The sequence below is a fragment of the Ranitomeya imitator genome, chromosome 1 (genome assembly GCF_032444005.1).
Source record: "Ranitomeya imitator isolate aRanImi1 chromosome 1, aRanImi1.pri, whole genome shotgun sequence".
NCBI lineage: Eukaryota > Metazoa > Chordata > Amphibia > Anura > Dendrobatidae > Ranitomeya > Ranitomeya imitator.
In genome coordinates, this window is record NC_091282.1 from 13,055,061 (window position 1) to 13,068,728 (window position 13,668).

The 13,668-nt window shown below is 45.8% G+C and overlaps 1 protein-coding gene across 1 annotated transcript in view; it reads left to right on the forward strand.

The window, feature by feature from the left end:
• Positions 1–13,668, forward strand: part of LOC138658302 (zinc finger protein 91-like) — a 117,449-nt gene that overhangs the window by 17,277 nt on the left and 86,504 nt on the right. Inside the window, exons 5-6 of the mRNA XM_069745778.1 lie at positions 2,847–2,973; positions 7,843–7,984. Of these exons, the coding sequence (XP_069601879.1) occupies positions 2,847–2,973; positions 7,843–7,984 (269 nt within the window). The remainder of the gene's footprint in view (positions 1–2,846; positions 2,974–7,842; positions 7,985–13,668) is intronic.

Genomic DNA, 13,668 nt, shown 5'->3' on the forward strand with positions numbered 1-13,668 from the left:
TTGCACTTTATATGTGCCTTCGTTTACACATGGTGGTTAATACTGTGAACGTGTATTGTATAAACTATCTATATTTTATTCACTGTTGTATACTCTGTCTGATTTATGGACGTTGGCGTGGGTGTCCCACCGCTTGGTCTTCTGTACCTGTGGTATCTGCCTTGTTTTTACTATAGTTATTTCTCAGTAAAGATATTTATACTTTTATCAGTACTTGGCCTTATGTGAAGGTGTTTTGTTTTTCTTCGGTGTTTTCCTTCATGGCAATATAGGGGATATAATTAGGTGTGTTGATGCTCTAATGACTTTATTAGGGTTGTGCTCGTGGCCGTATGTGACATTCATGCTGCCCTAGGCACTTTATGTGGTCACGTGCCCTACTGGTAAGTCAGACTGAAAGTGCACATACCTTTTAGGCCTCCTTCACAGGTACACCCACTATAATCTATAGGGCTGCACACATATTCACACGGACAGTGTGACCCACAAGCAGGCTCGGACTGGCCCATAAGGGACTCTCTCGGCGGGCCAACCCAACTGTATGGGCAGTACTTGGCATAATTTACCTGATTCATTCTGTACAGAAAATAGCAGAATCTCATCATTCAGTAACCAAACTACCTAATTTAGTGTTATATACAGATATAGGTAAATTTGTGAACGAGGGTAGTGTAATATTTGTATGCAGGTGAAAGTGCCCCCCCCCAAAGTTAATGTTACTGGTGGGCCCTTTGCACCCTAGTCAGACACTGCCCACAAGTAAACATGTCTGTTTATTCTGGCAGCATGGACTTATACATGTCCTGCACATGGATGACATAAAGTGTGACATCCGCATGCCCATCTGTGTGACACGTAGCGGAATAGAATGCAGAATAGAAATGACAGATGTTTAAGTGTTAGATGTGCAAAGATATAGATAACTGTGAGATATAGAAGTAGTATCTTGTGTGTGTAGTTTACTGTACTAGTATTTAGCTAATAAATGGCAAAAAAATGGCTTGGGGTTCTCCGTATTTTTGATAACCAGCAAAGGTAAAGCAGACAGTTGCGAGTTGATATAATTAGACTGGGAAGGTCCATGGTTTTTGGGCCCTTCACGGCTTAAAAATACCAACCCACAGCCGCCCCAGAAGTGGCACATCAAACGTGATGAATAAATGCTACCCCTCAATATCTTTCACCAATTAATTGAAAAAACAAAAATCCCCTGCAAGTCCGCAGTAATCTTCCGAATCCGATGTAGTCCAGGAAAAGAGAGAAGTAAAAACAAGAGACTGCTTCGTTCACCAATTTATTACCAGAAATGTTCCCATAGAGCTGTGATGTAGTCCAAGTTCCCCAAAACTGGCTCCCACATGTGTGAATACCAGTTAAGTGATTGCTATTCACAGGCGCCGAGTACTGACTACAACACTCATCAGAGCCGCCAGGTCTCGCTGAGCGCAATGTGAGCCAGCGACGCTATAAGGTGCATCTACACTGGCCAATAATCGGTACTGATCGGCAGATATAAACAGGCTGCCAATCACCTGATCTACGAGCAAAACATTAGTTTGTCGGATGAAATCATTTTTAAGCTTAAATATTGTTCTGGCAGATCATCTTGTGTAAACGTGCTGCTGGGAACAATGCTATTCTCTGCACATAGAACCATCATATTAAGGCTACTTTCACATTTCCGTTGGTGTGGGGCCGTCGCAAACCGACGGATTTTGTGCAAAATAGTGCACAACGTGGGCAGCGGATGCAGTGTTCAGATGCATCCGCTGCCCATTATGAGCTCCGAGGAGGAGGGCGCGGAGTTTCGGCTGCGCATGCGCGGTCGAAAATGGCGGACGCGTCGCACAAAAAAAGTTACATTAAATGTTTTTTGTGACGACGATCGGCCAATTACCGACGCATCCAGTGCACAACGTATGGAACGTGTGTCCATACATCGCGATGCGTTGGTAATATAAGTCTATGTGCAAAAAATGCATCCTGCGGGCAACTTTGCAGGATGCGTTTTTTGCACAGAACGACGCATTGCAACGTCTTTACAAAGACGGAAGTGTGAAAGTAGCCTAAGGCTCACAGGCTATTAAACCACTGCCGATCACCTTCATATAAGCGATCAGCAGTCATTTAAGTGCCGCGTCTGACCAGTGCAAATACCGCCTTACATCCCGGTGCCTTATAGGTGACGTCTTCTCTGATTAGAGTTGCTCACATCCTTTTCTTCTTCCTCTGCTCCTGATTCCAGAGTAAGTTTTCACATCCACTGCTCATCTCCATAGACGTCCCTTTTCCCCGTTCTTCTGCAGCACATGACAACACAGCGCCTTTAACAATAAAAGTGTCATTTTAATACCACCTGCATAAAAATATCTGCCCCTGCTGTGCCCTAAAAAAGCCTGTGCTGTGCCACTGAATAAATAATAACGCCCCACTGTGCTCCGTGCACAATAAATGACATCCACAGTCCCTCTTATGATACAAGGCCTCCTCTCCTATAATATATTGCCTCCACATTGTCTTCCTTAAATACTAGAACCAACACACCATCCCTCCTCCATACGTAAACTATGGCCTCCACACTGTCCTTTCTTATGAGTAATAACTGTCCAACCATCCCCCCTTACATACTATATCCACCACCATCCCCCCTTACCTATGGTTTCGTCACTGTCCCTCCTACACACTATACCTTCGTTATGACCTATAGCCTCCACACCGTCCCTATCTGTAGTGCCCCTCCCCACAATGCCCACTCTCCATACTGTGCCCCATCACACTGTACTCTCTCCATATTTTGCCTACACAATGTCTCTCCTTATGTACTGCCTCCCATATTGTATCTTCAGCTCCACTAAGGTGCACTTACCATCTGTCATGGCCGAGGGAAACAAATTACGTAGAGTGGACCCTCTGGGCCGAGGCACCGAAGCACTCCTGGGTGAGCAGGCCCTAGTGGAGCCATCCCCTATACAGGTATTGTCAGGGGCAGATCCAAGGGGTTCAAGTACCCTGACAGCCGCTACCGAGAGGCTAAATGGGAAGCAGGAGCTAGAGAAAGGGCGAGCACATGGGTTAGGATGGGATTGAAGGCAATGAGTACAGGGAGTGCTGTGGATGAGGGACAGAGGCTGGAGGAGAACCTAAGAGAAGGATAGTCTGGGTACGGGAACCACTAGGGACGAGAGCCAGAGACGAAGCTGTAGAGGGAAAGAGAACAGAGAAAGGGTAAGGCTAGGCAGAGGCAAGCTACATGGAAACATGGTGCTAGGGAAGCCGAGCAAATACCGCTGGATAGCATGATAATCAGGCAACTCCGGAGAGAGAGTGCTGCCTAATATACCCCCATACATACCCCCATTGGCCAGGACAGTGCTTCTGGGTCAGGGAACATTGGTGCTATAACAAGAAGAGAGTGCGGGCCGCCGCGTCATAAGCAGTCCAATGTGCATGTGCAAGCTCCGCAGTGTTGTGACCGGCAACGAGATTGGAACTGCAGGAGGAGTGTTATTGACCTGGTGGTTAGGAGCACCCGAAATGACCTGATGGTTAAACTCACACAGGACAAGCTCTGGGAAGTGGGAGCTCTGCTGACCCGCAAGCCCTAATCCTATCACACAACTAGAAATAGCCGTGGAGCGTACCTAACAAGGCCTAGACGCCTCTTCACAGCCTAAGAGTTAACTAGCCCTAAAGATAGAAAATAAAGCCTACCTTGCCTCATAGAAATTCCCCAAAGGAAAAGGCAGCCCCCCACATATATTGACTGTGAGTAAAGATGAAAGTCACAAACACAGAAATGAAACAGGTTTCAGCAAAGGGAGGCCAGACTTACTAAACAGACTGAGGATAGGAAAGGTATCTTTGCGGTCAGCACAAAAAACTACAAAAGACCACGCAGAGTGTGCAAAAAGACCTCCGCACCGACTCCCGATGCGGAGGTGCCACTCTGCATCCCAGAGCTTCCAGCTAGCAAGGCAAAATCATGATAGCCAACTGGACAAGAAAACAATGAACAAATAATTAACTAGCAGGGACTTAGCTTCTGCTGGAGTAGACAGGTCACCAGAAAGATCCAAGAGCGAACTGAACCAGTACAAGAACATAGACAGCTGGCATGGAGTAACGATCTGAGTGGAGTTAAATAGAGCAGCCAGCCAAAGAATAACCTACGTCATCTGTGGAAGGAACCTCAGAAGCAGCAGCTCCACTCACAGCCACCAGAGGGAGTCCATGGACAGAACTTGCCGAAGTACCATTCATGACCACAGGAGGGAGTTCGATAACAGAATTCACAACAGAGGAGCGATGGCACGCGGGGACACCGGAGCCAGAGAACCAGTGACAGGAAGCGGGACGTGAGTGATGGAGGACCCGGCCGCAGCCAAGTGAGCGGCGGGGGCCGGGCAACAGACAGGTGATAGGCAGTGCAAACTCTTCTTTGCACTGCCTATTGTTGGCTGCAAAATGAGTTACCAGAATCTGTTAGTGAGCTCGCTATGACAAATTTGTAACTCTTAACTGACTTCTCCCAAGCTCTTCTCAGCTGATTTATAGCCACAGATGGCATCCAATTTTAATGTTCAGGGGGGGGAAAAAGCCTGGCATGTAGAGGCCTTTTTTTTTCTTGCAACTAAACCACTAAAATCTATTACATATGCAAATGAGGGGGCTTTGGTGCACAAAAAGATAAACCAGCTCATCCCATCTAGGAGTCCTAAAAAGCACGGCCCTGCAAAGGACCAGTTGTAGAACAGAAATGGAAAATAGAGATTTTTGTGTACTCACTGTAAAATCATTTTCTCCGAGTCAATCATTGGGTGACACAGGACCATGGGTGTTATGCTGCTGCCACTAGGAGGACACTCAGTTAACACAGAAAGATTAGCTCCTCCCCTGCAGTATACACCCTCTCACTGGGCAATATTCAACCAGTTTGGTAAAAGAGCAGTAGGAGTATTAAACCAAAGACAAAACTATGTCAAAACCAAAGAAGTAATAACAAGCCAAAAGGCTAACAGGGTGGGTGCTGTGTCCCCCAATGATTGGCTCGGAGAAAAGGATTTTACGGTGAGTACACAAAAATCCCTATTTCTCCTACGCCTCATTGGGGGACACAGGTCCATGGGACATCCTAAGGCAGTCCCTGGGTGGGGAGCAACATAGCTGCTATTACCCCATGTACCATAGACTTACAGCCAAGGTACTACTGCCGACTGCAGAATGCACCTGCCAAGGGCAGCGTCTGCAGAGGAAAAAGAATGAATGTGGAAATGCTTCGTAATAGTATGCAAGCTGGACCAAGTCGCAGCTTTGCAGACCTGTTGTGTTGACGCCTGGTGCCGAAAGGCCCAAGAGGCACCCCACTGACCGAGTAGAATGGGCCTTAATCCCTGCTGGGATAGGAGTACCCTTGACACGATAGGATTCCTGAATAGCCGATCGGATCCACTTGGCTAGAGTGGCCTTGGAAGCGGGTAAGCCCTTCCGTTGTCCCTCTGGAAGCACGAACAGGACATCTGACTTGCGGAAGGGAGCCGTACGTGAGATGTACCGTCGAAGAGCCCTAACCACATCAAGAGTGTGCAGAGCTTTCTCAACGTGATGGAATGGTGCCGGACAGAATGAAGGCAGAATAATCTCTTCATTGAGGTGAAAAGAGGAAACAACCTTGGGTAAAAAAAAGGGAGAAGTCCTCAAGACTGCCTTATCCAGGGGAAAATCAGAAACGGGGGGTCGGCAGGAGAGAGCCGCCAACTCCTAGACACGCCTGATTGACGTAATAGCCACTAGAAAGACTACCTTCCATGAAAAGAAAGTCAAAGAGACGTCCTGCAGTGGCTCGAAAGGGGCCTCCTGAGGAGCTCCAAGGACCAAATTAAGATCCCATGGGTCCAAAGGCATTTTATAGGGAGGTGCCACATGGGAAACTCCCTGAATGAACATCTTAACCGGTAATCTGGTGGCAATTTTTCATTGAAAAAGGACTGACACTTGTCCCTTGAGGGAGCTAAGTGCGAGATCCGATTCTAGTCCTGATTGGAGAAATTCCGATATGGAAGGGATGGAAAATACCAGAGGGGATCATCCACGGGCGTTGCACCACGCGAAAAAGATTCGCCAGGTACGGTGATAAATGCACATGGACACGGGCTTTCTAGCACTAATCATGGTGAAGGACACCTCAGGAAAGAATCCAGCTTGGGCTAGAATTCAGGATTCCACGCCGTCAAAGACAGGGCCCCGGAGTTCTGGTGGTAAATCGGGCCCTGTGAGAAGAGATCCATGCGATCTGGAAGCCGCCAGGGGACGTCGGCGACCAGCTGAACCAGTTCTGCATACCAAGCCCGGTGCGGCCAGTCCGGCGCAATTAAGATCACTGGAACCCCCTCTGCCCTGTTCTTCTTGATTACCCTCGGTAGCAGGGGAGAGGAGGAAAAATGTACGGAAGGCGGAATTGATGCCATGGTAGAACCAAGACATCTGCTCCGATGGCGCGTGGATCAAGTGATCGGGCAATGAACTGGGGGACCTTGTTGTTGAGCCTTGAGGCTATGAGGTCCACATCCGGGGTCCCCCATTGATGGCAAATCTGCTGGAAAACTTCCGGGTGAAGGGACCACTTGCCCGAGGTGAGACCCGGGCGACTGAGGAAGTCCACTGCCCAATTCTCCACACATAGTATGTGGATCGCCGAGATCGGCGAATGGTTGCGCTCCACCCAGCACAGGATGTGGGTCACTTCGAGCATGGTCATCTTGCTGCAGGTTCCCCCTTGACGGTTGATGTACGCCACCGCTGTGGCATTGTCAGACTGGATTCTGATGGGTCGACCTGAAAGGTGATGGTGAAAACTGAGCAAAGCTAGTCTGATCGCTCTAGAATGGACCACCGCGCTTGAGCTGTGTGGTGACTGAAGAGTGCACCCTAGCCCAAAAGGCTGGCATCAGTGGTCACCACCAGCCAGCACAATGAGAGAAAGGACTTCCCCTGGTTCAGAGAGGACTTCAGCGTCCACCACCTGAGGGTCTGCCTGACCTGCCAAGACAGACAAAGCAACGATCGAGAGAAGACAGGTTCCCGTTCCAAGCCGACAACAGCATATGTTGTAAGGTACGGAGATGGAACTGCGCGAACGGAACCGCTTAAATGGCAGCTACCATTTTGCTGAGAAGGCGCATGCTGAAACGAATGGAGTGAGAGACTGGGTGGGAGAGACTCCGTGCTCCCTGCTGCAAGGCCGAGGCCTTTTCTGGAGGGAGAATGACCAAGCCGCGGGAAGTGTCCAGGGTCATTCACAAGATGGAAACCCGCTGAGCTGGAACCAGGGAAGATTTTTCGAAGTTTATCTTCCAACCCAGGCGAGAAAGAATATCCACAGTGATATCGACGGACTCCTCGCAGGTTGGATATGACGGGCCTTTTATCAGCAGGTCGTCCAGGTACGGAAGTACCACCACTCCCCGAGCATGAAGGATAGCCATGACGGCTGCCATGACTTTGGTGAAAAATCTGGGAGCGGTGGCGAGGTCAAAAGGTGAGGCCACAAACTGGAAGTGTTCCTCGTGAAAAGCGAAGAGAAAGAACTGTTGATGAGGGGGAAAAATTGGGATGTGGAGGTAAGCATCCTTGATGTCTATGGATGCTAGGAACTCTCCCTTTTCCATGGATGTGACAAAAGAGCGGAGGGATTCCATTCTGAAGCGCCAAATTTTTACAAAGTGGTTCAGAAGCTTTAGGTCCAGTATCGGTCGTAGCGATCTTTGGCACCACGAATAGGTTTGAGTAAAACCCCTTGAACCTTTGGTCTAGGGGAACCGGAATGATGACTCCGTCCCCTTGTAGTGCCCTTATGGCCTGGAGAAAAGCTGGACACGACTGAAAGAAACGTGTCGGGAGGGAGAAAACTCTATTTTGTATCCGGAGGACACCAGTTCTCTGACCCACTCGTCGTGGACGACCGAGAGCCAGGCTTGGAGGAACAAAAGTAAATGGCCGCCTACTTGGTCGATGTCCCACGGATGTTGCAACGAGTCATTGAGTGGCAGGTCTAAGGGATCTGGATCCCTTAGATCCAGATGCCCTCAGTCTGGGTTCCCAGCTACGGTTAGGTCTGTATGAGACCTGGGAACCTGTCTCCGCGTGAAGCTCATCCTGATCCGGAGGAGGTGGAAGACCAATTGGGATTGTTGTGAAAGGGCTGGAATCGAGGTTGTTGTTTCTGGACAATGTCCTTAAATTCAGGATGAGTGACAAATACCCTTTGGACACGTTTTGACTTTTTGAAAGACACCACGTGTTCCCGAGTGGAAACGGATTCCTCGTCCACCTTCAGGGTCTTGTTGACCGCCTCAATAAGAGAATCAAGCGTCTCTGAGAAGTCGAGGAATCCAGAACTAAAGATGCATCGGACTCATATTCAGAGTCATGTGCATTGCGGTTACAGGAGAAGGGGAACGAGACATTGAACTCGCGGAGACTGAAGCACAAGCTCGGCCGTGGACAGGGGACGTGACATGGATCCGTTTTCTGGCACCCTGAGCCGTTAGTGACAGAGTGCACCCCCTGCTGGTGAACGGATCCGTTCCATCGCCAAAGTCCTCTGCGGTAGAGAACATGGCGTTCTGACTTTGAGTGGGACCCCGGATGGAATCTATTGCCTTGGCCAGTGAAGTCATAGAACGTGACAGGGAAGCGGCCCACCCAGGGGAACTAGGCTCCACAGGGTCAGAGGCGGCATTGGTGGTGGCGGGGGGCGACTTCACACAGGCCGGATCACAATCCGCACATAACTGGGTATTGTGAGCTCGAGGCAAGGCAGTATAACAAGTGGCACATGAAGTAAAAAACACAGTGTGCTTTTTGTTTACCTTTTTGGCCTCTTTAGGATGAGACATAGTGTGTCTTTAACCCCTTCATGACCCAGCTTATTTTGACTTTAATGACCTGGCCATTTTTTGCAATTCTGACCAGTGTCCCTTTATGAGGTAATAACTCAGGAACGCTTCAACGGATCCTAGCGATTCTGAGAATGTTTTTTCGTGACATATTGGGCTTCATGTGGTAGTAAATTTAGGTCAATAATTTTTGCGTTTATTTGTAAAAAAAATTGGATATTTGGCGAAAATTTTGCAATTTTCAAATTTTGAATTTCTGTTAAACCAGAGAGTTATGTGACACAAAATAGTTAATAAATAACATTACCCACATGTCTAGTTTACATCAGCACAATTTTGGAAACATTTTTTTTTTTGCTAGGAAGTTATAAGGATTAAATCAACCACATTTATGATCCCATTATTATCATTGTGTTATACTAACCGTATCCTAATCAAAAACTAGTCCATAATTGACATTGAAGAGCAAAAAAGACCTTTCACACAATGTACATCAGTAAATCCATATAACGATATTTATTAAATAATTTACATAATAAATCACACAGTTAAATTAAACAGAAAATACCTCCAATGTAAAGGAACAGGGATAACATGGAATATCATCAAATAAACACTTGTGTGAATCATAAGCCTCACTATCAGACCTACCCATCAAGCTTATAACATTAAACAGGGCGGTATTTCTTAGCGTAAACAATCTGGAGAAACAGGTGCTACAGTACTGGGGAGCAATTAAAGTATCTACTACTATGCTTATGTAGTTATGAAGTCAATGCCCCATATAAACCGGCACCAGAAATACTCAGATACCAGTCAATATAATGAGAATTAGATAACTTACATAGTGTATGATGTCTGTGAAACCGTTCCTTCACCCCGACGCGCGTTTTGTCAACACTTCCTCAGGGGGCGTGTCGGGGTAGAGGGACGCCGCACCTTTATACAAATCATCAACCAATCAATCAATAGCAACGTAACACTAGCGTCAGTGTAGCCATAGGAACCTATAGTGCGCTGACCCTATCCGCCGCGTACTGGAAGTGACATCAGTGACCGCAAACACCCAGGTGCTCAGTTATGAGCGCTATGCATGTCAGCTAAGTCCCTATTGCCGGAGATAGATTAAGTCTGTACACCGCCGGACCAGTGACAGCGCGCATCCTAGAGACCACATCTGAACAAGGCAGCGGCTCAAAATGACCACGGTAAATACCGCGCCGCATAGCCACATAATGAAAATGACGACTTATGAACCTCCAAAAATCAATTGAAATATACAATAATATCAACCCAATGTATACGATGTACTAAATACAATAAATATTTATCAATCTACAATTTATACAAGCAGACATAAATAAAAAATACTAAAAGTGACACCTAAACCAAGTGTAATAGCAAAAAAAGCGGTGACATTGATTGTAGATAGTATGCAGCAACATTACTAAGAAAAGTGATAACAGTGCAACTACACTGTGTTCCAAATTATTATGCAAATTAGATTTAAGTGTCATAAAGATTTAGTTGTTTTGTTTTTTCAAATAAACTCATGGATGGTATTGTGTCTCGGGGCTCAATGGATCACTGAAATCAATCTTAAACACATGTGATAATTAGTTTTCCAGGTTATTCTAATTAAAGGAAAACTACTTAAAAATTATGTTCCACATTATTAAAGAAGTTGTCCACTACTATAAAGTGTTTTTTTTTTTTTCATAAATCTTGGTATTATGTGCCACTGAAAACATCTACTGTGTTTATTTTAGCAATATTACCTGTTATCATGCTGTAGCAGCACATCTTCAGTGCTGGATTCAGCTCTCATGGGGTTAATCGACAACTTCCTTATTGTGCCCTAATACTACAAGTTCCATGATGCTTTGCACTGCCACTAAGCCCGAACCTAGCACACCCCCTCCAAAAACACTCCCAAACCCCTCCCTCCTCTCCCTCTCTTCAAAAAGATTTGTGATGTCATTTCTGTCCAACTCCTCTTTTACATTTGTCCAACCCACACTCCATTACACACAGATAGATAGGTAGATAGATAGATAGATAGATAGATAGATATAGATAGATAGATATTACATAGATAGATATTAGATACTAGATAGATAAATAGATAGATAGATAGATAGATAGATAGATAGATAGATAGATAGATAGATGTGGGATAGATAGACAGATAGATAGAATTAGATAGATATGGGATAGATAGATAGATAGATAGATAATAGATAGATAGATAATAGATAGATAGATAGATGATAGATAGATAATAGATAGATAGAATTAGATAGATATGGGATAGATAGATAGATAGATATTACATAGATAGATATTAGATACTAGATAGATAAATAGATAGATATTGGATAGATAGATAGATAGATAGATAGATAGATAGATAGATAGATAGATGTGGGATAGATAGACAGACAGATAGAATTAGATAGATATGGGATAGATAGATAGATAGATAGATAGATAGATAGATAGATAGATAGATAGATAGATAGATAGATAGATGTGGGATAGATAGACAGACAGATAGAATTAGATAGATATGGGATAGATAGATAATAGATAGATGATAGATAGATAATAGATAGATGATAGATAGATAGATAGATATGGGATAGATAGATAGATAGACACAGACAGACAGATAGATAGAATTAGATAGATATGGGATAGATAGATACATACAGATATATCTATATATCTATTTCCATAGATACTTTATGTCCATATCCATGTTTCTAAACCCCTTCACCCCTGGAGCTTTTTTCGTTTATCGCTCCCCTTCTTTCCGTCAATATGGCCATGTGGGGGCTTATCTTTTGCGGGACAAGTTCTACTTTTGAACGACACCATTGGTTTTACCATGTCGTGTAACAGAAAATGTGAAAAAAATTCAAAGTGCGATGAAATTGCAAAAAAAGTGCAATCCCACACTTGTTTTTTGCTTGGCTTTTTGCTAGGTTCACTAAATGCTAAGGCTGTGTGCACACGTTGCGGATTTGATTACAGATCCGCAGCGTTTTTTGCCGTACGGAATTGCATCAAATCCGCAGTGTAGTGCACAACCAATGTAAGTCTATGGGAGCCGCAGACTTGTTGTGCACATGCTGCGGAAAAGGCCGCACCGAAACGCAGCTTTTTTTTTTTCTCCGCAGCATGTCACTTCTTTTGTGCCGAACTGCAGCGTTTCTGCACGCTTACGCCGGGATCACACACAGCGAGATACAGCCGAGTCTCGCAGGTTAAAACCAAACTCTGGCACCGGCACTCTGGAGCGGAGCGTACAGCCACATAGCAATACATGGAGCCGCACGCTCCACTCCGGAGTGCCAGTGCCAGAGCTTGTTTTTAACCTGCGAGACTCGGCCGTATCTCGCTGTAGTGTGACTCCGGCCTTAGACTTTCATTGAGATGTAAAACATATCTACAGTTTTGCTGCGGATGTGGGTCCGAGAAACGCTGCAGTTCAGGAGGAGGGAAGTGTGTGGGCGGTGACCAGGGCCGGACTGGCCATCGGGCACTTCTGGCAAATGCCAGAAGGGCCGGTGCCAGTAGTGGGCCGCTGCACTCTTTCCCCCCTACTCCCGCCAGTGCCGCCGCCGCATTCAACTATACCAGCGTCTATGACACCGGTATAGTTCAATGCAATGATGGAGGAGAGAGTGTCCGCTGACGCTCCCTCTCCCATCATTCCCCGCTCTGCCTCTGACACTGCGGGTGCGCGATGACGTCATATCGTCGCACACCTGCTGTGTCCCGGGCAGACTGCTGCCACCGAGACAGGAGCAGCGCGGGCAAGAGGAAAGGTGAGGAGAGTGTGGAGCCATTATCGGGGGGATGAGATGTGGGCTGTGCTGTGTATATACCACTGTGTGGGCTGTGCTGTGTATGTACCACTGTGTGGGCTGTGCTGTGTATGTACCACTGTGTGGGCTGTGCTGTGTATACTACTCCGCGGGCTGTGCTCTATATACTACTACGCGTGTTGTGCTGTATATACTACTACACGGGCTGTGCTGTATACTACTACGCGGGCTGTGCTATATTATGTAGGCTGTGCTATATACTATGCAAGTTGTGCTATATTATATGCAGGCTTTGATATATACTATGGGAGGTATAATCCAAAAGAAAAGGAAGAGATCATGTCCACATGAATGGGAGCACCACAAACAATTATATAAAGGTTATAAAGTTTTTATTGAAACAATACCACAATAGTCAAAGATACATCACACAAAAAAAAAAAAATGAGACTAAAAACATTTAAAAATGCAATGCACAAAACAAACGTGCACAACAGACATTTCCTAGTATAGGGAAAATGACTAGCCACATCCCCCTCCCCTCCCAAGGATAGTGATGGATATACTCAGCACAATGGCCAATGATTTAACCATATAACAGTGCATACAATGCAAATAATCTCTATACAGTACTAATAATAGCTGTGAAATATTGACTCACTAATATCACAGTGCCATATGGTCCCATAGACAATTAAAGCCAAAGAACAGTTGATAATAGCAAACATATAACAATCAGTGCCTCAATGGCTGCTGGGACAAAGACTCATGCCCCATAAATGCAAATGCAAGTGCACAGGGTAATAAACATAATAGTCTGAAATTTGCCTGGATAATGCATAATCCAATATACCTGTGCCTAGAAAGAAGCGCTGACACAAAAATGGATCAGGACCCCAAAATATCCTAAATGAAGGGGAAAGAGAAATAAGAGAGGGAGG